At 42.4% G+C, this 26,545-nt stretch overlaps 1 protein-coding gene across 1 annotated transcript in view; it reads left to right on the forward strand.

Moving 5' to 3' along the window:
• The window catches only part of LOC106600004 (protein unc-13 homolog A), a 94,489-nt gene that overhangs the window by 18,511 nt on the left and 49,433 nt on the right, over window positions 1–26,545 (forward strand). Inside the window, exons 3-8 of the mRNA XM_082973093.1 lie at window positions 15,363–15,462; window positions 20,209–20,326; window positions 20,710–20,833; window positions 21,735–21,805; window positions 22,053–22,119; window positions 23,425–23,454. Coding sequence (XP_082829219.1) covers window positions 15,363–15,462; window positions 20,209–20,326; window positions 20,710–20,833; window positions 21,735–21,805; window positions 22,053–22,119; window positions 23,425–23,454 — 510 coding nt within the window. The remainder of the gene's footprint in view (window positions 1–15,362; window positions 15,463–20,208; window positions 20,327–20,709; window positions 20,834–21,734; window positions 21,806–22,052; window positions 22,120–23,424; window positions 23,455–26,545) is intronic.

Consider the following 26,545-nt stretch of genomic DNA (forward strand, 5'->3'; position numbering starts at 1 on the left):
AAAGCACCAGGTACCAGGAATAGTGGAGGCACATTGATTGAACCGTATGGTGAATGGAAGGAATGAGGAAAGCCTACCGGTGCTATTGCTATTTGATGAAGAATATCCTCTGACACATGAAAAGCTGGTGTATATGAGATACGCAGTGAGAGCTTATGTGAACAGACCGTTGCAGTGTCTTAAATGTAAGAAGTTTGTCCACATGGCAAGTGTGTGCAGACGGAATAAATATGTTGTGGAAGAGTCAGTAAATGCACTGTGCTGCAATTGTGGTGGGAACCACGTTCCCGAGTTCCAGGAGTGCCCTTTAAGGGTGAAGGAGGTCAAAGTAGCAAGAATCCGGGTTGTCCACCATGTCTCCTATGCAGAAACAGTGCAAATTGTGGAACCAGCAAGTTAAAATGAGGAAGAAATGGCAATGGATACCCCGCAGCCTGCAGAAAGTGTTGTTCATCAGTTGAGAGATCCTGAAGTACTGAAAGTGAAGAAGCTGAATTTTGTTGCATTTATTGCGCAGGTGATAAATTGTACAAGTAAAACTAAAAAGAAATTGAAGACATTATTGTGAATGCAGCAAAAATGTTTCTGGATCTCCAAGACTTTACTGCCAAAACATTGCAGGGAATATTGTCTGAAAATGTACTTCCCTCAAGCCCCAAAGGCTGCAGGGATTGGAGCAGACACTTGAATCTGACCAAAGGGGTATGTTTCCCTATTTCCCTGTGTTTTTCTGGATTAAAGTTCCCCAGTTTTCACCCCGAACAGTAGGTGGTAGCATGCACCTCTAACAAATGTTTTTTTTGGACCACCATAATGCCACAGAAGACACTCACCTGTCTTGATCAATGAGAGAAGATTTGAAATAGACAAGATGATGGTGTATACATTTTTTTTTATTATTTCATGGAGCATTTTTATTTTATAACAGAGCATTTTCTAAATGCAAACGAACCCCTTGAAACTAGACATGGACGTTTAGAATTGGCGGGAATTGAGGCAGTATTGTTAAGGTTGGTTGAACATTTTCTCTGCTATACCAAACAGTACCTAACCTGTAACGGCTAATGGAGCATCACATTAGCCCATTAAAATCTGCTAGCTAAGGTAAGTGCTGCTGAGAATCTAGAAATAGAATGGACAAAACATACAGGACTGGATTCGATCAAACTTGCTTGCTATGTCTTATAGGTACAGGAATTTACCTGACCATGTGAGGCTATTACCCAGATTTAGACACATTTTATGAATTATTTAACTTATTAATAAAAAAGGGGCTAAGGGCATTCCATTGCGAAAGCTTACGAGAAGTCATGGTCAATGACTGTGAACGGTTCTGAATGGAGAAGTGCTGTTTGCATTGCTATGAAATCCAGTTTTAAGATGCTAACCCCCTACCCAAATTGAACATTAATATGAATGGCAATGTTTTGTTCTGGCTTTGCATGCAAGCACATGTTTCCTCTACTTCCCATCTGGGGAAGCATGGTTCCCATAATGCGAGGCTGATTAGCTAGACAAACTGGTGTGAACAAACAGGTGTACAAGGGTGTGAAACAAACAGGTGTGCATGTGAAGTGAGAAGACAACATGCAATCCATGTTTGGTTTTGATTTCAGTAGGCTGGAGTAGCGTCTAAAAACCGGATTTCATAATTTCCTGTTCACTGCTCGGCAATGCAAATGGCTCCTCACCAATCAGAACCGTCTACAAATTATGGATGTAGTTTCGGACGTGGGACATATGCTTCTAGCAAGTATAGTCATTGGACCATGACTTACAGTATCTCGCAAGCTGTCACAATGGAATGCCCTTAGACCACATCTTATTAATAAATTAAATAATTCATAAAAGTGTCTAAATTTGGGCTACTGAGGCTATAACTAGGACCTGGTCAGGTCATGTGATCAGAAAAACGTCCTGGCCCTATCTATACATGGTCTGGTCCTACATCTGTGGGTAATTTTGCAACTACGGATACTTTTGGCTTGTCTTATTCTTTAAAAAAATACGTTAGTTAAATATTTATTATAATCATTGTATAATCCCAGCCAATATCAGTTTTTGGTTCCAGATTTTACATTTACATTTTAGTCATTTAGCAGACGCTCTTATCCAGAGCGACTTACAGTAGTGAATGCATACATTTCATACATTTTTTTTTTTTCCATTCCAGATTAAATGAACAAAGTATTTCTGTTGATGAAAGTATGATATTTTAACAAACAAACCCCCTTCTGTCATTACCATCAGATCATACAACCATCCATTTCTTTAAAAAACTGAATCAAAACCACAATGGGTAGTGATGTTATTATTTATTTATTTATTTATTTAACCTTTATTTAACTAGGCAAGTCAGCTAAGAATAAATTCTTATTTACAATGACGGCCTAAACCGGCCAAACCTGGACGATGCTGGGCCAATTGTGCGCTGCCCTATGGGACTCCAAATAACGGCCGGTTGTCATACAGCCTGGATTCTAACCACGGTGTCTGTAGTGACGCCTCTAGCACTGAGATGCAGTGCCTTAGACTGCTGCGCTACATGTACATTTTACCTCAATCAATCACACCAACTACCTCGTACCCCAGTACAGTAGACTGACTCGTTACCGGTACTCCGTGCTGTATATAGCCTCATTATTGTTATTTTATTGTTTTACTTTTTTCTTATCTTCTTATCTACTTATCTACTGCATTGTTGGGAAGGGGCTCGTAAGTAAGCATTTCATGGTAAATTCTACACTTGTTGTATTCGGCGCTTGTGACAAATAACATTTTGATTATTTGGTTTATCTATCTATAGGATTTGGAACTACCGCATAATTTATTTTATTTTATATATCCATATTGCATAAATATGTCCATTTGCTGCCTGTGCTTGAATACCTACTTTGAGGCTTCCATAAACAATGCAATAACTTGTTGAAATGGTTATGTATTTTTAACTAGTTATATTGAGGACATGTAAGTGCTTTACACTTGAAGAAGACAGGAGTGTGATATTTAATGTGTAAATATATATTTTTTAAGAAATATGTGTAGGTTGTGGTGGTAATGACTGTGTGGTATTAACAGGATAATGATAAATTGCCATAAATGTTAAAAATAACTTTGGAAATAGGTTTTTACAATATACCATAAAGACGGTAAAATATTATGTGGTGAGCAGGCAAAAGTTTGTATGGCTGGGAATTGCCAGGGACCTCATGATACGATATTATCACATAGGTGCGAATGCGATATATATGGCGATTCGATACTGTGATTTTGTTGCGATTCTATGTTCCAAACATATTACTCATATGTCTACTGCAGAGGGACAAGAGAAGCATGAGAAAATGAGTTTTGGTCAATCATGGAAGTGCTGAAAACAAATTGGCTCAATATTTAAAAAGGAGGATAGAGAACAAGCTATGAAGGAAAAATACTGAAGTTTTGGTGCAGGTACAGTCGACTAGCGTAAAATAATATTTTCAATATTGTCTAAAATAATATTGCGATTGTCAAATAATGTCCCAATATGTAACTGTATTGATTTCCCCCACCCCCATCACTACTACTTCTCATATCCTTGTTCTCCACTGTCACTTCCCAGATCTTGTGTGACTTGATGTGTAAAATGTCGAAAAAGCACTATAATGGATCACTTTGTTCAGTGTGATGGTAATGAAGCAAAACTGTGAAAACTGTATTCTGTAGAAAATAATATATTTAGTGCTTATGCACATATATTTGACTCCGTTAGTTGCCCCTGTATTTTTCAGAAACTTTTCGGACTGTAGTTCTTAAAACAGTACCAGACGAACGGCAGTCTCGAGGCCAGGCAGGGGTTCAGCAACCAAATCCGAGTCCAAACAGTACAAGGGGATAGGCAGGCTTGAAGACAGAACAGTCAGAGTGGTCAGGCAAGTGGGTTCGGAGTCAGGACAGGCAAGGGTCGAAACCAGGAGGACTAGAAACAAGAGAGAAAGGGAAAAAATGGGAGCAAGGGAAACATTTTGGGGATACCGCGTGTGTGTGTGATGCCTGTTTGAACGAGTGTATTAGACCCCCCCCCCACACACACACACACACACACACACACACACACACACACACACACACACACACACACACACACCTGCATAAACACACAATCGACCTGTCTCCACCTACAGTGCATTCGAAAAGTATTCAGACCCCTTCACTTTTTCCACATTTTGTTACATTACAGCCTTATTCTATAATGGATTAAATAAAAAAAATCCTCATCATTCTACACACAATACCCCATAATGACAAAGCAAAAACAGGTTTTTAGAATTGTTTGCAAATTTATTAAAGATAAAAACAGATACACAAGTATTCAGACCGTTTGCCATAAGACTCAAAATTGAGCTCGGGTGCATGCTGTTTCCATTGATCATCATTTGAGTCCACCTGTGGTAAATTCAAGATTCTCTGGTCTGATGAAACCAATATTGAACTCTTTGGCCTGAATGCCAAGCGTCCCATCTGGGGGAAACCCAGCACCCTCCCTACGGTGAAGCATGGTGGTGGCAGCATCATGCTGTGGGGATGTTTTTCAGCAGCAGGTATTTTGGTATTTTATTAGGATCCCCATTAGCTGTTGCAAAAGCAGCAGCTACTCTTCCTGGGGTCCACACAAAACATTAAACATAATACAGAATGACATTATGCGGAACATCATTAGACAAGAACTGTTCCATGCAATAAGGGCTCTATATAATACTGTACGTTTTCTTGAATTTGGGGACTATGAAAAGACCCCTGGTGGCATATCTGGTGGGATAAGTGTGTGTGTCAGAGCTGTGTGTAAGTTGACTGTGCAAACAATTTGGGACTTTCAACACAAGAATGTTTCTTATAAAAAGAAGTGATGCAGTCAGTCTCTCCTCAACTCTTAGCCAAGAGAGACTGGCATGCATAGTATTTATAGCAGCCCTCTGATTACAATTAAGAGCAAAACGTGCCGCTCTGTTCTGGGCCAGCTGCAGCTTATCTAGGTCTTTCCTTGCAGCCCCGGACCACACGACTGAACAATAATCAAGATTAGACCAAACTAGAGCCTGCAGAACTTGCTTTTTGGAGTGTGGTGTCAAAAAAGCAGAGCATCTCTTTATTACGGCTAGACTTCTCCCCATCTTTGCAACCATTGAATCGATATGTTTTCACCATGACAGTTTACATTCTAAGGTAACGCCAAATAATTTAGTCTCCTCAACTTGTTTAACAGCCACACCATTCATTACCAGATTCAGCTGAGGTCTAGCACTTAAGGAATGATTTGTACCAAATACAATGCTCTTAGTTTTAGAGATGTTCAGAACCAGTTTATTACTGGCCACCCATTCCAAAACAGACTGCAACTCTTTGTTAAGGGTTTCAGTGACTTCATTAGCTGTGGTTACTGACGCGTATATGGTTGAATCATCAGCATACATGGACACACATGCTTTGTTTAATGCCAGTGGCAGGTCATTGGTAAAAATAGAAAATAGTAGAGGGCCTAGAGAGCTGCTCTGCAGTACACCACACATGTTTGACTTTAGAGATGCTTCTATAAAAAAAACGATGACTTCTATTTGATGGCTCTGAATCCACAATATGGCAGAGGTTGAAAAGCCATAGCGCTTAAGTTTTTTCAACATCATGTTATGGTGAATAATATCAAAGGCTGCACTGAAATCCAACAGTACAGCTCCCACAATCATCTTATTATCAATTTATTTAAACTAATCATCAGTCATTTGTGTCAGTGCAGTACATGTTGAGTGCCCTTCTCTATAAGCATGCAGAAAGTCTGTTGTTAATTTGTTTACAGAGAAATAGCATTGTATTTGGTCAAACACTGTTTTTTCCAACAGTTTGCTAAGAGCTGGCAGCAAGCTTATTGGTCTGCTGTTAGAACCAGTAAAGGCCACTTTACCACTCTTGGGTAGCGGAATTACTTTGGCTTCCCTCCAGGCCTGAGGACAAAGACTTTCCTCTAGGCTCAGATTAAATATATGACAGATAGGAGTGGCTATAGAGTCAGCCACCATTCTCAGTAGCTTTCCATCTAAGTTGTCAATACCAGAAGGTTTGTCGTTATTGATCGTTAACAATAATTTTCCCACCTCTCCCACACTAACTTTACCAAATTCAAACTTGCACTGCTTTTCTTTCATTATTTGTTTTTTTATGCATGAATATAATTACTCCCTGTTTGTCGTGGGCATTTCCTGCCTAAGTTGACCTACTTTGCCAATGAAATAATCATTAAAATAATTGGCAACATAAAATAGTTTTGTGATGAATAAGCCATCTGATTTGATGAAAGACGGAGTTTGATTTGATCATTGATCTTGGCTTCATAATAAAGTTTCTTCTTTTTGTTGAGTTTAGTCACATAATTTCTCAATTTGCTGTAAGCCAGTCAGATATACAGCCAGACTTATTAGCCACTCCTTTTGCCCCATCTCTTTCAACCATACAGTTTTTCAATTCCTCATCAATCCATGGAGCCTTAACAGTTCTAACAGTCAGTTTCTTAACAGGTGCTAGTTTATCAATAATTGGAAGAAGCAATTTCACAAATTCATTAACTGCAGCGTCTGGATGCTCCTCGTTAATCACATCAGACCAACAAATATTTTTAACATCATCCTCATAAGAGTCACAGCAAAATATTTTGAATGATCTCTTATACACAATTTTAAGCCCAGCTGTTGTAACTTTGGCTTTCCTGGATATAGCTACTATATTGTGATCGCTGCATCCATTGGGTACGGATATAGCTTTAGATCAAAGTTCTACAGCATTAGTAAAAATGTGATCGAAACATGTGGATGATCTTGTTCCTGTAGTGTTTAACACCCTGGTAGGTTGATTAATAACCTGAACCAGATTACAGGCGCTGATTACAGTAAGAAGCTTCCTCTTGAGCTGACAGCTTGATGAAAACCAGTCAATATTCAGGTCTCCAAGAAAGTAGACCTCTTTACATCACATAGACTATCAAGCATTTCACACAATCTCAGCAGAAAATGAAATGACCCTGTCTTTCAAAGATGATTTGTAAAAATCCAAATAACTTCACAGATCTTCATTGTAAAGGGTTTAAACACTGTTTCCCATGCTTGTTCAATGAACAATTAATCAACATGCACCGGTGGAACGGTCGTTAAGACACTAACAGCTTACCGACGGTAGGCAATTAAGGTCACAGTTATGAAAACTTAGGACACTAAAGAGGCATTTCTACTGACTCTGAAAAACCCCAAAAGAAAGATGCCCATGGTCCCTGCTCATCTGCGTGAACGTGCCTTAGGCATGCTGCAAGGAGGCATGAGGACTGCAGATGTGGCCAGGGCAATACATTTCAATATCCGTACTGTGAGACGCCTAAGACAGGGAGACAGGACGGACAGCTGATCGTCCTCGCAGTGGCAGACCACGTGTAACACCTGCACAGGATCGGTACATCCGAATATCACACCTGCGGGACAGGTACAGGACAACAACTGCCCGAGTTACACCAGGAATGCACAATCCCTCCATCAGTGCTCAGACTGTCCGCAATACGCTGAGAGAGGCTGGACTGAGGGCTTGTAGGCCTGTTGTATGGCAGGTCCTCACCACACATCACCGGCAACAACGTCGCCTATGAGCACAAACCCACCGTCGCTGGACCAGACAGGACTGGCAAAAAGTGCTCTTCACTGACGAGTCACGGTTTTGTCTCACCAGGGGTGATGGTCGGATTTGCGTTTATCGTCGAAGGAAGGAGCGTTACACCAAGGCCTGTACTCTGGAGCGGGATCGATTTGGAGGTGGAGGGTCCGTCATGGTCTGGGGCGGTGTGTCACAGCATCATCAGACTGAGCTTGTTGTCATTGCTGGCAATCTCAATGCTGTGCGTTACAGGAAAGACATTCTCCTCCCTCATGTGGTACCCTTCCTGCAGGCTCATCCTGACATGACCTTCCAGCATGACAATGCCACCACGCACAGAACAAGCAGTATGGCTGATTTCCTGCAAGACAGGAATGTCAGTGTACTGCCATGGCCAGCGAAGAGCCCGGATCTCAATCCCATTGAGCACGTCTGGGTCTTGTTGGATCTGAGGGTGAGGGCTAGGGCCATTCCCCCCCCAGAAATGTCCGGGAACTTGCAGGTGCCTTGGTGGGAGAGTGGGGTAACATCTCACAGCAACAACTGGCAAATCTGGTGTAGTCCATGAGGAGATGCACTGCCGTACTTAATTCAGCTGGTGGCCACACCAGATACTGACTGTTACTTTTGATTTTGATCCCCTTTGTTCAGGGACACATTCCATTTCTGCTAGTCACATGTTTTTTTACATTTTATTTCACCTTTATTTAACCAGGTAGGCTAGTTGAGAAAAAGTTCTCATTTGCAGCTACGACCTGGCCAAGATAAAGCATAGCAATTTGACAACACAGAGTTACACATGGAATAAACAAAACATACAGTAAAAAATCAAGAGAAAAAGTCTATATACAGTGAGTGCAAATGAGGTAAGATAAGGGAGTTAAGGCGATAAATAGGCCATGGTGGCGAAGTAATTACAATATAGCAATTAAACACTGGAATGGTAGATATGCAGAAGATGAATGTGCAAGTAGAGATACTGTGGTGCAAAGGAGCAAGATAAATAAATAATGTATTGGGATGAGGTAAATGGATGGGCTATGTGCAGTGATCTGTGAGCTGCTCTGACAGCTGGTGCGTAAAGCTAGTGAGGGAGAGTCTCCAGCTTCAGCGATTTCGTTCCAGTCATTGGCAGCAGAGAACTGGAAGGAAAGGCGACCAAAGGAGGAATTGGCTTTGGGGGTGACCAGTGAGATATACCTGCTGGAGCGCGTACTACGAGTTGGTGCTGCTATGGTGACCAGTGAGCTGTGACAAGGCGGGGCTTTACCTAGCAGAGACTTGTAGATAACCTGTAGCCAGTGGGTTTGGCGACGAGTATGAAGCGAGGGCCAACCAACGAGAGTGTACAGGTCGCAGTGGTGGGTAGTGTATGGGGCTTTGGTGACAAAACGGATGGCACTGTGATAGACTGCATCCAATTTGTTGAGTAGAGTGTTGGAGGCTATTTTATAGATGACATCGCCAAAGTCTAGGATCGGTAGGATGGTCAGTTTTACGCGGGTATGTTTGGCAGCATGAGTGAAGGGCGTTTTGTTGCGATATAGGAAGCCGATTCTAGATTTCATTTTGGATTGGAGATGCTTAATGTGAGTCAGAGCCGTCCAGAGTAGTGATGCTGGACGGGCGGGCAGGTGCGGGCAGTGATTGATTGAATAGCATGCATTTAGTTTTACTTGCAGTTGGAGGCCACGGAAGGAGAGTTGTATGGCATTGAAGCTCGTCTGGAGGTTAGTTAACAGTGTCCAAAGAGGGGCCAGAAGTATACAGAATGGTGTCGTCTGTGTAGAGGTGGATCAGAGAATCACCAGCAGCAAGAGCAACATCATTGATGTATACAGAGAAGAGAGTCGGCCCGAGAATTGAACCCTGTGACACCCCCATAGAGACTGCCAGAGGTCCGGACAACAGGCCCTCCGATTTGACACACTGAACTCTATCTGAGAAGTAGTTGGAAACCAGGCAAGGCAATCATTTGAGAAACCAAGGCTGTCGAGTCTGTCAATCACCACATTCTTATTGGCAGAGTCGAAAGAATTGGCCAGGTCGACGAATACGGCTGCACAGTAATGTCTCTTATCGATGGCGGTTATGATGCCGTTTAGGACTTTGAGCGTGGCTGAGGTGCACCCATGACCAGCTCTGAAACCAGATTGCATAGCGGAGAAGGTACGGTGGGATTCTTAATGGTCGGTAATCTGTTAGTTAACTTGGCTTTCGAAGACCTTAGAAAGACAGGGTAGGATAGATTTAGGTCTGTTGCAGTTTGGGTCTAGCGTGTCACCCCCTTTGAAGAGGGGGATGACCGCGGCAGCTTTCCAGACGATACGAAAGAGAGGTTTATGTCTGTGGAACTTGTTCAGTTTGTCTCAGTTGTTGAATCTTATGTTCATACAAATATTTACACATGTTCAGTTTGCTGAAAATAAATGCAGTTGACAGTGAGAGGATGTTACTTTTTTTGTTGAGTTTATTATTTAGATACTGACTGTTAGCACTTGGTGGCCTATAGCAAAACCCCAAATGAAAAGTCTTTAGATGTGCCAAGTGAACCTGCAACCACAACACTTCAATAAAACTTGACATAATATCTTCTTTATGCATTACATGGATGTGTGTGTGTGTGTGTGTGTGTGTGTGTGTGTGTGTGTGTGTGTGTGTGTGTGTGTGTGTGTGTGTGTGTGTGTGTGTGTGCGTGCGCGCACACACACACACACACACAGCAACTCCTCCCCCATGAGCATTTCTGTCTCTTCTATAAATGTTATATCCTTGTATTGCTACTGATGTATCATCAAATTAACTATCTAAGTGAGTCTCAGAAATGGCTAATATATGAATGTTATCTGATGTTAGCAAGTTATTGATTTTCATGAACATAATTTCTAAGGCTATATATATTAATATGGGCTATTTCCAGCCCTTTCCTGGGTAGCTTATTAGAGATGGACATAATATTGAAAAGAGCAAACAAATCAAGAGAAACAAATATACATTCAGCAGTCCATTAATCAATTGGTGTGTGTGTGATGCTGCGGGGTTGAGGCTACGAACCCATAGGCTTGGCTCTCATCCATTCCAGGCTTCTGGGAGGGAGGGTGGACAATGAGCCTGTCGTAGCGGATGTACGCAATGTCCCCACGCGCTCTGGCAGCTTTCATGGCTGGGATCAGTTTTTCCCTCTTCTGGCGCACAGCTTCAGGAAAGTCCTCGTTGAGGAAGATATACGTTCCTATCAAGTTCTTGGCTCTTTCCAGAACGGCTACCGTGTCCTTGAACCTCAGGAACTTGACCACTATCGGCCTGGGCCTATCACCTGGGCCGGTGGTGGGTTTTCCGGTCCTGTGGGCACACTCCATCTCAGTCTTCCTGTTGTCCATCTGCAATTTCTCAGATAATTTCCCTCACTTTGTCCTCAGACTCCATCCAGGTCTCATGGAGATTCTGCAATTCCGTCCACAACCATGTTGTTTTGCCTTGATTGTCCCTCGAGAGAGTCTGATTTATCTGTCATTGTTATCATGGATTCACACACAGAACTGATGTCCTCTCTCAGTGACTTACAGATTGCTGTCATCTTGCCGTTCTCCCGCTTCAACTCGTCGAGCTGACCCTGGGAGAACTGCAAACTGTTCTTCAGGACCTGGACCTCTCTGGTCAGGTCGTCCATTCTTTTATTAGTAGAATCCACAAGTATTTGGACAAAACACTTGGAACTATTTTCTTGTTGTTGTAACAACTGCTTATAGGTCTCTTTTTGTTTAAAAGATCCTTCATGTGTGATAGACACCACTGGCACTGTCCTCTGGCACGGCACTCCCGCCGGCTTTGGTCTTTGTCATGGTAGCTAGCAACGTATTTTAAGCTGTTACTCCTCGCAGTTCCAGACAGGGCAGGTCACAGGGAAAATTGAAAACAACAAACAGCAGGGATCTGGACAGCCACAAACCTGGGACAATCCGCGTTCCCAGCCACAATGGCTAACCGCGTCGCGGGCTGCGTTCAAGAACACCTTGCTAACTTTATGTCCAGCTAGCTAGCAGCAAGGCTTGCTGCGACGCCAAATAGCTCCTCAGAATCGTTCTGGGTCGGCAGGATCACTGGAAAGTTACAAGCAGTCCCAGCAACTGATGCCAACTGCGTCGCGGGATCCAACATAAGAAGCTAGGTAGCTACCAAGAACTTTCCAGTATACTTTTAAACGACAAACTTTCCAAACAAACAAAACCGAGCTCTTCCTCGTTCCACGTACAACAGGAAGTGACGAAGCTCACTAGTCAGGATTGAGGGAAAGATGAACGGAGCAAAGTACAGAGAGATCCTTGATGAAATCCTGCTCCAGAGCTCTCAGGGCCTCAGACTGGGGCGAAGGTTCACCTTCAACAGGACAACGACCCTAAGCACACAGCCAAGACAGCACAGGAGTGGCAATCGGGACAAGTCTCTGAAGGTCCTTGTTGCCCAGCCAGAGCCCGGACTTGAACCTGATCGAACATCTCTGGAGAGACCTGAAAATAGCTGTGCAGCGACGCTTCCCCTTGTAGTGTCATATCCAAGAAGACTTGAGGCTCTAATCGGTGCCAAAGTTGCTATAACAAAGTACTGAGTAAAGGGTCTGAATACTTATGTAAATGTGACATTTCAGTTTTTTTATTTTATAATTTTGCACAAATTTCTATAAACTTATTTTTGCTTTGTCATTATGGGCTATTGTCTGTAGATTGAGGGGGGAAACTATTTTAATACATTTTTGAATAAGGCTGTAACGTAACAAAATGTGGAAAAAGTGAAGGGGTCTGAATACTTTCCAAATGCACTGTATCCGAGTCTGTGTGGTTCCTCCTTGTGAAAATAATCTGGTACATTTTTCTTGTCCTAATAGGGCTACATATAATATTATGTGCTAAAAAAGAGAGAGACAATTTAAAATTCTAGTTTCACAACTGTCAATGGCACAGACAGCAACAGGGAGCTAGGGCGACATGCAGTTAAACAAATCCACTACTTTAATCTTGAAATATAACTGACTTTATTCTCAATGTTTACTTTATTCTCAAAATATTGCCACTTTATTCTCAAAATATTGCCACTTATTCACAGAAATTTAATTTAGACTTTATTATTGAAATATTGCCACTTATTCACAATTTTATTTCCACTTTATTCTCGAAAGATTGGCACTTTATTCTCAAAATATTGCCACTTTATTCTTGAAATTTTGCCACTTTATTCTCAAAATGTTGCCACTTATTCACAATGTACTATCATGCCCCAAAAAATTATCCAAGTATCACCACCTGTCAGCATTTTTTATTTTTTTTTTATTTTTTGCTCTTCACTTCAGTTTGTTTGTGTGTTGATTTTTTTTTAAATGCATTGTGAATTGAGGCTGTAACGCAAACATTTTTGGAATAAGTCAAGGGGTATGAATACTTTCTATAAAGAAACTGTATTTGTTTCTTGGGCACCTCCCTGCAGGGGGAGTCCCCTCTCTCATCAAAGGCTATCCCATTGGATAGTGGAGGCTATTATATTGTCTTATAGTAGCAATGGCTTACAGTCCCTGTATGGCTACCTCTCGGGCACTGTTCAGAGATTTGCAATACGGCATGTTGGGCCACTCCTCGTACGTTTGAGGTTTTACAGACTAGACATCACTGCACCTTCGTTGGCGCATACTGTCCTCAGTGTCGGAGCCTCTGATGGGTGATTCTGTTGGGACTACCCTGGCTTTGAAGAGCATGTCTGCAATATGGGAGTTGGCTATTTCCCCATATGTGATACATTGGGGGGGGGAAAGTATTTGAAAGAGAACTTAAGGTTACTTTTGTAAGTCCGGTTCTCTGATAATATGAGTGCAATGTATCACTGCATTTCCCTGCTCGCAAGAGCACAAGGAATAGAGGCATGCTTGAGAATGACCAGAGGACTGGCGAGTGGCGCCTTACAAAGAGGAAAGGCCTCACCTCTTTCGCCATTCGATCTGTCTGTCTCCGACAGACGTTGTGTGATTGGGTTCTTCGTTCTTCGTGTAGTGATTCACCTGGAGTGAATCCCCATATGTGGTACAGTACCAGTCAAAAGTTTGAACACACCGACTCATTCAAAGGTTTTTCTTTATTTTCACTATTTTCTACGTTGTAGAATAATCAAAACGATGAAATAACACATGTAGTAACCAAAAAAATCATTAAACAAATATATTTTATATTTCAGATTCTACAAAGGAGCCACCATTTGCCTTGACAGCTTTGCACACTCTTGGCATTCTCTCAACATGCTTCATGAGGAATGCTTTTCCAACAGTCTTGAAGGAGTTCCCACATATGCTGAGCACTTGTTGGATGCTTTTCCTTCACTCTGCATCCAACTCATCCGAAACCATCTCAGTTGGGTTGAGGTTGGTGATTGTGGAGGCCAGGTCATCTGATGCAGCACTCCATCACTCTCCTTCTTGGTCAAATAGCCATTACACAGCCTGGAGGTGTGTTGGGTCATTGTCCTGTTAAAAAAACAAATGATAGTCCCATTAATCGCAAACCAGATGGGATGGTGTATCGCTGCAGAATGCTGTGGTAGCCTTGCTGGTTAAGTGTGCCTTGCATTGTAATCAAATCACAGACAGTGTTACCAACAAAGCACCATAACACCACCTCCTCCTTGCTTCATGGTGGGAACCACACATGCAGAGATCATCCGTCCACCTACTCTGCGTCTCACAAAGACACGGCGGTTAGAACCACAAATCTCACATTTTGACTCATCAGACCAAAGGACAGATTTCCACCAGTCTAATGTCCATTGCTCGTGTTTCTTGGCCCAAGCAAATCTTTTCCTTTTAGTAGTGATTTCTTTGTAGCAATTCTACCGTGAAGGCCTGATTCACGCAGTCTCCTCTGAACAGTTGATGTTGAGCTGCGTCTGTTACTTGAACTCTGAAGCATTTATTTGGTATGCAATTTCTGAGGCTGGTAACTCTAATGAACGTATCCTCTGCATCAGAGCCCAGCCCCTCTCTCTCCACTCTGGGTCCTTTCCTGTGGCATTCCTCATGAGAGCCAGTTTCATCACAGCCCATGATGGTTTTTGCGACTGCACTTGAAGAAACTGTAAAGGTTCTGGATTGACTGACCTTCATGTCTGAAAGTAATGATGGACTGTCATTTCTCTTTGCTTATTTGAGCTGTTCTTGCCATTATATGGACTTAGCCTGATTTGGTAAAAGACCATCTTCTGTATACCACCCTTACCTTGTCACAACACAACTAATTGGTTCAAACGCATTAAGAAGGAAAGAAATTCCACAAATTAACTTTTAACAAGGCACACCTGTTAATTGAAATGCATTCCAACCTCTTGATGCTGGTTGAGAGAATTCCAAGAGTGTGCAAAGCTGTCATCAAGGCAAAGGGTGGCTACTTTGAAGAATCCCAAATATAAAAATATGAATATAAAATATAATATTTTTGGTTACTACATGATTCCATATGTGTTATTTCATAGTTTTGATGTCTTCACTATTATTATACAATGTAGAAAATGGTCAAATATTTAGAAACTGAGTAGGTGGGTTCAAGCTTTTGACTGGAACTGTACATTTTACTCATATTATCAGAGAACCGGGGTTGTGAAAGTAACTTAGTTTTTTTTTCTTTCTCCCTCACATAGAAGTTCAGTTCTTTCTCTCTCTCTCCCCCTCACAGAGAAGTTCAACACGTACTTGACCCTGAAGGTGCAGAATGTGAAGAGCACCACCATCGCTGTCCGGGGCAGCCTGCCCAGTTGGGAGCAGGACTTCATGTTGTGAGTCCTCTCCTTCTCTATCACTCCATCACCCTCTCGTCACCATTCTCTCCATCTGTCTCTCCTTTTCTTTGTCACTCCTTCACCCCTCTGATTACATTTCCTCTTTCATCTCCATCTCTCTTTATCCTCCATCTACCTCCTTTTCCCGTCTACTGCTCCTTCATCCATCCTTTCTCCCTTGGTGCCTCTATCACTCACTCCCTCTCCACATTGGCTTCCTCCCAGCCCCTCTCTCTCCACTCCTCCTTGTCCTCTTCCTACCAAAGTGCAACTTGATCTCTTACTTACTTCCTTTTCCTTTCTTCTCCTACTGTACCCTCATCTTCACTCGTCTTTCTCTTCCTCTTCTTTCATATAACCTTCTCTTTGGGGACGTTTCCATTTTCAGACTTGAACGGGGCACTTAGTAACTGTCAGTGTGCTAATCAGTGAGTGTGGATGGTGTGTAGTGAACTGGTCAGTGAGTATGGATGGTGTGGAGTGCAAGCCAGAGGGTCTGCACTAGTTTGACTGGTGTGTAGTCGGCTGATGACTGTATACTAGCTTGACTGGTGTGTATTGTGCAAGTAAAGGTGTACTACATTAGTTTGACTAATGTGAAGTGTGCCAGTGAGTAGGGCTGGGAATTGCCAGGGAACTCTCGATACGATATTATCACGGTACTTAGGTGCTAATACGATATGTGTTACGGTTCTTACGATTCTCTGAATTCTATATGTATTAAGTATTGATATTGCGATTTGATGTTCCAAACATATTGCTCCCTATATGTCTGCTGCAGAGAGACAAGTGAGAGCATGAGAAAATTGTTTTTGATTAGTCAGGTTAAATAAAGGGCTGAAACATGATGGAGAACAAGCTATAGGATGAAAAATATTGGAGTTTTCGCATGTACAGCCAATTAGCACTAACTTATGCTGTCTACAGTAGCAAATATTTTACAAATCGATACTTGGAGTATAATATTGCGATATGCAACCGTATACACATTTTCCCCCCATCACTACCAATGAGTATTAGTTTGTCTGGTGTGTAGTGTGCCCAGTAAGTGTATATTAGTTTGTCTGGTGTGTAGTGTGCCCAGTAAGTATATATTAATTTGTCTGGTGTGTAGTGTGCCCAGTAAGTATATATTAGTTTGTCTGGTGTGTAGTGTGCCCAGTAAGTGTATATTAGTTTGACTGGTGTGTATTGTGCTCGCTGGTGGGTTATGAAACGTGTAGCATGCGGCAGCAGGCAGGCTGGCTGACTGCAGATTAGCGTCCGTTGTGTGGTTTCACCACGGAAAGTGTTATGTAAGACTCATATCCCTTTGTAATGGCTCCCAGTCCCTACCCTCAGTTACGGGCACTAATCAAAATGTCACTTAAAAGTCACTACCCAGACTGGAAATCCCGCCAAACACTTTTTTTTAAATTAAAGTTCCCACTCTTTCCCTCCAGGCGCTGAATACAATCTCCACCTCCCTCCCTTTACTCTCTAGATGGCACTTCTCTCTCTTACATACACACACACATTTATACAGTTACACACACTTACATGCTTTGTCTTCCGTTCCCTGCTCTCCTCTCTTGTTCTCGCTCACTTTCTTGTCCCCCCCCCCCCCCATATTTCTCTGTTTAATAACTCGCCGTTGTCTTGTAAAGGCTGTTTGTTAGATTCCTCCCAGACTCTCTCTTATAGAGACATGATTTATTTTTGTTACCATCAGACCTGTAAGTAATTAGTGTGAACAAAGCGGTGTACCTGGTCTGTCTGTCTGGGTCTGTCTGGGTCTGTCTGTGCCTGGCCCGGCTCCACAGGGGGCAAAAAGGGGCTCAGTTTTTGTTTTGTGTCCCTAATTATGAAATTTTGCAAAAAAGTTCAAATGATTAACAGATTAGAGCAAAATCTGTATCTCCGCGGCACTGTGTCAGTACAATGGACAGAGTGCACTGTGGTGTGTGTAGGGGGACTATGGTAAGCCACTGAGGTGGTTAGGTATGTCTCCATTGGATTTCCTTAAAGTGGGAAAAAACGGTTATCTGTGGTAGGCTAAGAAAATAATGTGATACGCCTAGCCTGTAATATTTATGATTTATGAGAGTGGTGTCAAGTTTACCTTTGAAGCTGCTTCTATCAACTCTGCCCCACCACTACAGAGTTTAGCTTCTTAGCTAGCTGTTAAAAGAGTAATATAGTGTTATTAGCCTTAGCCTATTTAGCTCATTTGAACCAGCTAATCTGCCACTGCCATGATGGATATCAGAAATGGAGAGCGATGAGCAGCAACAGCATCAAACTGCTGAGCTCCAGCTAGCACCTCGTGCAGAGGCTAGCCACCCTTCCACAAGCGCCACCCGGATAATGGCTCCACAACCCCTCCACCTCCGGCTGTTGCTGGCGATCTTGGAACAGAGGACCCAGCCCAGGTTAGCATAGAATCATACCCTAGCTGCAGGATTTCTGTCCAAAAAGTTTAATTTAATAGCAACTGGTTCGTAGGAAGAGAGTGGCTGGAATACTCGATTACTGCAGATCTGTCATTTTTTTCCCCCCCATGTAGAAAGTTCTGTGTTGGGTCCAATGCTAACGCAGACAAGGCCTTCACCCAAGCTGGGTATTCTAACTTGAAGCATGCTATTGATTGTACCAAAGGATTCGGTAGGCACGCATCAAGCAAAGGGCATTTGAAATGCACTGCACTGTGGGGGAAAAAAACAAGTTCGTAGTGCTATGGGAACATCAGTTTTAACACTTGTTAATGATGGGCAGCTGGAGAGAAATCACATGTGTTTGTTGGCAATTGTGGACATCATTGAGTTCCTTGTTTCAAACCAGTAATCACTGATGGGGATATTGGACTCGATAGAGTCAGGGAGGGGGGGTTCTGTCTATAATGGATTATACTCTCCGAAAAGACAAGGAACTTGCCAAGGTGTTTAGCACCTCGTAGGGCTCATGAGTGGGGCGTCCACAGCTACATGCATAAACTCATTTTCCACTTTGACAAACGTGTTCAGTCAGCACAGAAGAAGCATGCTACACCAAAGGAAATCTCAACTAATCCAATTGGTATTTGAGGTGGACCTTACAAGAAAATTTCAGGGAGAATGGAATGATTGATTACTCAGGAAGTTCCTCAGAGCATCAAGGAGGCAGCAACTCTTCTGAAAAGGTAAGAAACAATCTAGCTGGTTTGGTTTTGATCAGAATCTTGGTGGTATAGCCAGTGGTGTCATTTCAAAAAAAGAATCTAGGGTATGGAATGGCAGAATTACTTTCTTAGCCTGCATAGGTTTTCAACGGCCTTGCTTTAATGTGTAGGGTGCTGTCCATGGTGCTGATAGAGTGCAGCGGAGGGAGGGGAAGAGCCAGCCTGTGCCAATCTATTACTTGGTCAAAAGCACTCAATGGTGTTGGCATTTGAACTTTTATGTTTCTTGTGGTATAGCGTGATACTGTATAAGCATAATTCAATATAATTCCAATGCAAGAACCCAAATGACGCCCCTGGGTATAGCTACATATCGGTATGTTTCATCATAGAAATACATACATTCCATTATGGTTTTCTTAGTAGCCTATTGGTTTTCATGGTTGTCGATGGAACTGTATGTTTTGGAAACGTGTTTATGGTAGGCTAGCATTGCATAATTGATTACGTGGGTCGAATTTGATCCGCAGAAGTGTATTGTGCCATATCACAACCCGATGCTGTATTCATTAGCGGCTTGGCTATCCATGTTTGAAGTGGGCCTCTTAGGCCTATTTGTTTGGCAAGACGGCTGTGCATGGCTGCATCTCGCTGTAGTAGGCTGTAGGCTATGTTTTGGTTATTTGGATATCCATTTGTCTTTTGTTTACTGCGTTTGGTTGCTGTTAGTGTAACTAGCCTAAATATAGATTGTCATGCCTTTATCCATCTGATATTTAGTTTACTAGGACTACTACTTGGTACCTCTGTTTTGTTCTGTTAGAATACCGACAACTGCGACTGAATGAATGCTAAGGCAAGCTGCTATTCAGTATTTGTTTTGCATGCATTAATAACTAGGCTACTAGTTTCAGCATTTAGTTTGCATTATTTTGGTAAGGCAGCTGTGTGGGCGGCTGCATTCACATAGGGTAATTCACCTATTATAAACAGCCTATCTATCTTTTAGCCTATATTCATCGCCAAAACTGCCTTGTTTAGTGTGTAGGGCCCTGTCCATTGACTGATACAGCGCAGCGGAAATAGGCTACAGATTTCACACCAACCTGCCACTTCAAAAGCACTCAATTAATGGTTTCAGAGTCTCTGCATTTGAACTTTGTTTATTGTGGTATAGTGTGATATAAGAAGAATGAAATATATATTCCAATGCAAGAACCCCCCAAAATTGTGCCCCCTCACCGATTTCAATTGCCCCCTTAGTCACTTTATCCTTGGGCCAGGTTTGATGTGTATTAACAAAGCTGTGTGTGCGTGTGCGATTAATCTTTACAATCACAATCACACAGCACATTTTGATGTCCAACTCTGGGCTGTTTATGCCACTGTTCAATCTAGTTTCTCCTCATCCCGTCCTTCACCCCTCTTCCCCTCCGTCTCTTCTTCCACTCTGTTTATTCCTGTCCTCCTGACACACACACAAGCGTTTCTCTCTCCTCACCATTCTCTCTCTGCTGTCTTTCCTCCTTTGTATTCTCTCCTCTGTACTTTCATTTCCTTTTGTTCTCTGTCTCTCTCTGTCTCTCTCTGTCTCTCTCTCTCTCTAGTGAGATCAACAGGCTGGACCTGGGGCTGACGGTGGAGGTGTGGAATAAAGGGTTAATATGGGACACCATGGTGGGAACCGTGTGGATCCCCCTGCACAGCATCCGCCAATCAAACGTGGTACACTACACCCCCCCAATACTCATACTAGCATACTACTTAGTAAGCTACTATGTGAACATGTCTCCCTAAGCCAGGGCAAAGCAACTCCTTGGGATAATGAAGTATACCAGCCATGGAATTAGAATTAGTGTAATGAAAAATCAGAATGACTCACTGAATGAGTCCCAACAGAAAGATCCAGGGACAGACATGTTCCCAGATCTGTTTGTGCTGTTTTACGAACTCTTTGTGACAATGGCCGTAGAAGAGTTGGTAAGACTGCACGAACAGATCTGGGACCTGACTAATGTTTGTATGCAGTATAACAATTGGGATCTAAATAACAAACTAACAATGATAATGAACGGTATATCAGGTCTCTGCATTCTATTTCTGTGTAGGAGAGTCCGGGGGACTGGCTGACCCTGGACTCCCAGGCCATCATGGCGGACAACGATATCTGTGGAACCAAAGACCCCACCTTACACCAGGTGCTGCTGGACACACGCTTTGAACTGCCTCTGGGTGAGTAAGAGAGGGAACCAATGAAAGAATTAACAAACTAACGAACAGACAGATGGATGGATGAACAAATGAACAAAGAAATGAATGAATAAATGAACAGATTAACAATTTAATGAATTAAGTAATGAATATACTTAATTGACCCCCATTTATACCCCAAAAACGACTTGAAATTCAGTAATTTCCACATTCACAGTCATGCCACAGAAGCATCTTACAGTAAACATAATCACACCTAAACTGGCATTCTGATCTTTAACTGGGTTAGGGTCTGTTTCCCAAATACATAAAGATTATTTACAGCACTAAAGCCCACTTGTAGGCAATGAATGAACAATAATCAAAAGATGTACTTAATTTTGGGGGGAAACTCACCCTTAACCAGTTTTATTAGATTCCATGTGTCCCCATAGAAACATACTTATCTGTGTCGCTAGACTGGCTGCTTGTGTCAACTTCAGGCTGTGGTCTCCAAGCATTGATTAGGTGTCATTTTACACTGCCTCCCATCCCCTGGTCAATACTGGTAAACTAACCCTGTCTGTCTGTCTGACTGTCTGACTGAGCACCAGTCAAGTAGGGTTCTGGCTGAAAAGTCACAATCAATGTCTTTGGCAAGAATAGTTTTGAGGGGAATGGGTGTGATAGGCTAACCACTAATAGCTATCCAAGTGAAAGCTTAATGGTGTGTGTGTGTGTGTGTGTGTGTGTGTGTGTGTGTGTGTGTGTGTGTGTGTGTGTGTGTGTGTGTGTGTGTGTGTGTGTGTGTGTGTGTGTGGATATACAGCTGATATATATCTTAGAGGCATTACAGATGCGTCGCGAGGGTACAAGCCTGTGTGTGTGTGCCGGTCAGCTGTGTGATTATAATTTTTTTAAATGGTGGGGCTCTTGTTTTCAGATATCCCTGAGGAGGAGGCACGCTATTGGGCCAAAAAACTGGAGCAACTCAACGCCATGAGAGATCAGGATGTAAGCTGTTGTCGCACACATTTATGGATCACCCTCTATTATACAGTCGACTGAGTTTTCCCACTATGTATTTTCCCTTTATTGAGACAGATTTAAAATGACAGAGGGGGATAAAGGGAGGTGGGACAAATGGCTTGAAGATTTGGAACGAGGTGTGAGAGGAGTACATGTGGTTAGAGTTGGGAAGCGTTACTGGTACACCTCGGGCTTTGCACAGTAGTATGACTTATGTGTGTATGTATTTCAGATAACTAACCAGTGCCCATACCAAGAAGACCAGGAGCGACCACTTCCTGTCCCAGGGACACAGTGCTGTGAGTAATCCACCAATCACTGGGCTTGTCTGATAGACAGGTGTTAGTGATTAACCAAGGAGAGTCAACTAATCAATGTCATCCTGTCAGTTCAGTGCGAGGTATTTGGATTACACTAGTGTGTCTTTGTGTGTGTGTTGTGTGTTTGTTTGCATGTCTGTGTGTGTATCCACATTGATGAAGTGAAACATCAATATGAGTATTAGTTATGTAGAGGCACTGGATGCGGAGTTTCTGGTGGTGTCAAAGTCTACTGGGCGTGGTGACACAGCTCTCAGGGGTGGGAGGGGGAGGCAGGCAGACACTGGGCTCTGCTTGTCTGCCCATGACTCATCTTAGACAAGTCCCACTGAGTCTTCCTACGCCGTGCACACACACAGAGAGCTCAGCAAACTAGCCTCCATGTTGGCACCAAAATATTCCATAACAATGCATGGCACTCTTTAGCCAAAAGTTCCTTTGCAGCACACCATACAATAACAGTAGTAAGACAGTGTAAACCGAGCATCCCCAATAGGCGGCCTGTAATTTGTTCACCTACAATTTGTTCACCAAGAAAAGCTGAAATTGATTTTAATTTAGGCAATCTGTTCCCAAGTATTCCCACGCATAAATACAGTTGCGTATGTGATCGTATCCCAATGTAATCAAGGTTACAAATTATTCTGTTTTTGTCAAATACTATATCTGTTTGTGATTCTTGCTGTCAATTTGCAGTGTACAAATTATTTATAACTATGTTCCGGCCCCACGACCATCTGCTGAAGGAAAAATCAGCCCACAGCTGAATGTAATTGGGGACCTATGGTGTAAACAGTTCAATTAAAGTGTTCTGAAAGCCATGAAATTATCATTATAAGGGCACAAGGCGAGACCCAGAATCAGACACGGGAGGCAGATGGTTTGAGTCTTTGATATTTATTATAATCCAAGGGGTAGGCAAGAGAGGGGTTGTGGACAGGCAAAAGAGAAAAACCAGGTCAGAGTCCAGGAGGTACAGAGTGGCAGGCAGGCTCGAGGTCAGGGCAGGCAGAATAGTCAGGCAGGTGGGTTCAGAGTCCAGACAGGCAAGGGTCACAACCGGGAGGACTAGCAAAACAGAGAGAAGGAAAAAGCAGGAGAACGGAAAAAAACCACGCTGGTTGACTTGACCAACTGACAACAGACAAGCAGGGAACACAGGAATAAGTACCCAGGGACTAATGAGGAAAACAGGTGACACCTGGAGGTGGGTGGAGACAATCATATTCCTAATGTTTCATAATTAAGACAGAATCCTTCTCAAAACGTTCTGTTTCTTTGTAGGTAACTGGAGTCTGTGGGGAGACCAACAAAGTGAGTACCCTTAAAGGGAAATTTCACAATTTTTCTACTTCATATTCATCATCTACAGCACAACACCAACATCAATATATGTGAAAATGGCGCATCAACCAATTAGTTGGAAATGCCTACTCACAATTGGTCATAATCACACGATGCACAATGATGTCATTGGAAACGCGTATCTTCCTCTATCTTTTTTACTACAAAACAAAAACGCACCATTTTCACATACAGTGAATTAGGAAAGTATTCCGACCTCTTCCTTTTTTTCACATTTTGTTACTTTACAGCCTTATTCTAAAATTGATTAAATTAAAAAAAATTCTCATCAATCTACACACAATAACCCATAATGACAAAGCGAAAACAGGTTTTTAGAAATGTTTGCAAATTTGTAAAACCTTCAAAACAGAAATACCTTATTTACATAAGTATTCAGACCCTTTGCTATGAGACTTGAAATTGAGCTCCAGTGCATCCCGTTTCCATTGATCATCCTTGTCATGTTTCTACAACTTGATTGGAGTCCACGTGTGGTGAATTAAATTGATTGGACATGATTTGGAAAGGCACACACACCTGTCTATATAATATTCCACAGTTGACAGTGCAAAACCAAGCCATGAGGTCGAAGGAATCGTCCGTAGAGCTCCGAGACAGGATTGTGCCCAGGCACCGATCTGGGGAAGGGTACCAGATCTGTGCAGTATTGAAGGTCCCCAAGAAGACAGTGGCCTCCATCATTATTAAATGGGAGAATTTTGGACCGGGGGAGAAGGGCCTTGGTCAGGGAGGTGACCAAGAACCCGATGGTCAGCTCCAGTGTTCCTCTGTGAAGGTGAGAGAAACTTCCAGAAAAACAACCATCTCTGCAGCACTCCACCAATCAAGCCTTTATGGTAGAGTGGCTAGACGGAAACCATTCCTCAGTAAAAGGTACATGACCGCCTGCTTGGAGTTTGCCAAAAGGCACCTAAAGGACTCTGACCATGAGAAACAAGATTCTCTGGTCTGATGAAACCAAGATTGAAAACTAGCCTGAATGCCAAATGTCACGTCTGGAGGAAACCTGGCACCATCCCTACGGTGAAGCATGGTGGTGGCAGCATCATGCTGTGGGGATGTTTTTCAGTGACAGGGACTGGGAGACTAGTAAGGATTGAGGGAAAGATGAATGGAGCGAAGTACAGATAGATCCTTGATGAAAATCTGCTCCAGAGCACTCAGGACCTCAGACTGGGGCGAAGGTTCACCTTCCAACAGGACAACGTCCCTAAGCACACAGTGAAGACAACGCAGGAGTGGCTTCGGGACAAGTCTCTGAATGTCCTTGAGTGCCACATGGGATTATGAAGAAATTATGAAAGAGAACTGGTATCCTGATTACATATACTGTAACTAAAATACCATATTGCAAAACTCCTCCAGAATAACCTCCAACCCACTGTCTTGTGTGCGAAAAGCTCAGTATGCCTCTTCTGTTTACACAGGAAAATTAAGAATTAAAAACACCGATGGCACTCTCGGTGACCTGGAGAGATGAGCTCTATAGGAGTTCTATGGTTGGAGTTAAGATGGTCCACATTAGCTGGGTTAGCCCCTGTGCTGAGTGGGCACTGTGAATGAGTGGTTTCTGCAAGTCATGCTTCTGCAGCATTTTAAAAAGGTATTCCTCTGTGGTAAAATAAAGTATTGAAGTTCTCTTTTCAATCTTCGGTCCACTTAAGTGTCAATGGTTCTTTAAAGCTGGGTTCACACAGACTATGTGGCATAATTGAGACTCATTTCAACAGACCGACATCTTTGATGTTAAATATGGACCTTCTTGATGTCTGGGTGTGTGACACGAGCCCTGATGATATGGTTCTCACAGAGACCTGGCTCAATGGTTAGATCATGGATAAGGACCTTGAAATAACTGATTACAACATTTTCAGGTGTGATAGACTGAAAAAAGAGGAAGGGGTAGCTATATATGTGAAATTAACACAGAATATTTGTCTTGACTTTAACCTGACTCAACTCATTTCCAAACCCACCTGGATTATTGCACAAATTGCAAAATTCATATGATATTATACGAATTGCTAAATGTGTAACATGTCACATGAAAAGGATGAAGTAGTACACAATTGGAGGACATAGTACACAAAAAACGGGGACCACTTTTTTTGCTCGTGAGCACCACTTTCAAAACTCCAGGCTGAAATGATACAAAAGTTTGAGAGTGCATCATTAATGTAAGACACCTATCAAATTCTTTACTGATTGATCCAGGGATTTTTCTGCCATTGTAATTCTTTGGAGTTGGTCAGCTAAGCATTTTTTCGGGTTGTCTAAGTCCAAACAATGTAAAAAATATATATATATAATTTTGGGATGAAAAAAACGCTTTCAGTGTAAACTTAAACGACTAAAACCAGATACAAAGTACAGTTGAAGTCGGAAGTTTACGTACACCTTTGCCAAATACATTTAAACTCTGTTTTTCAAAATTCCTGACATTTAATCCTAGTAAAAATTCCCTGTCTTAGGTCAGTTAGGATCACCACTTTATTTTAAGAATGTGAAATGTCAGAATAATAGTAGAGAGTATGAATGATTGATTTATTTCAGCTTTTATTTTTTTTCATCACATTCCCAGTGGGTCAGAAGTTTACATACACTCAATTAGTATTTGGTAGCATTGCCTTTAAATTGTTTAACTTGGGTCAAATGTTTCGGGTAGCCTTCCACAAGCTTCCCACAATAAGTCGGGTGAATTTTGGCCCATTCCTCCTCACAGAGCTGGTGTAACTGAGTCAGGTTTGTAGGCCTCCTTGCTTGCACACTCATTTTCAGTGCTGCCCACAAATGTTCTATAGGATTGAGGTCAGGGCTTTGTGATGGCCACTCCAATACCTTGACTTTGTTGTCCTTAAGCCATTTTGCCACAAATTTGGAAGTATGCTTGGGGTCATTGTCCATTTGGAAGACCCATTTGCGACCAAGCTTTAAATTCCTGACTGATGTCTTGAGATGTTGCTTCGATATATCCACATCCACCTCATGATGCCATCTATTTTGTGAAGTGCACTAGTCCCTCCTGCAGCAAAGCATC

Source organism: Salmo salar, chromosome 03, assembly GCF_965601325.2.
Source record: "Salmo salar chromosome 03, fSalSal1, whole genome shotgun sequence".
Lineage (NCBI taxonomy): Eukaryota > Metazoa > Chordata > Actinopteri > Salmoniformes > Salmonidae > Salmo > Salmo salar.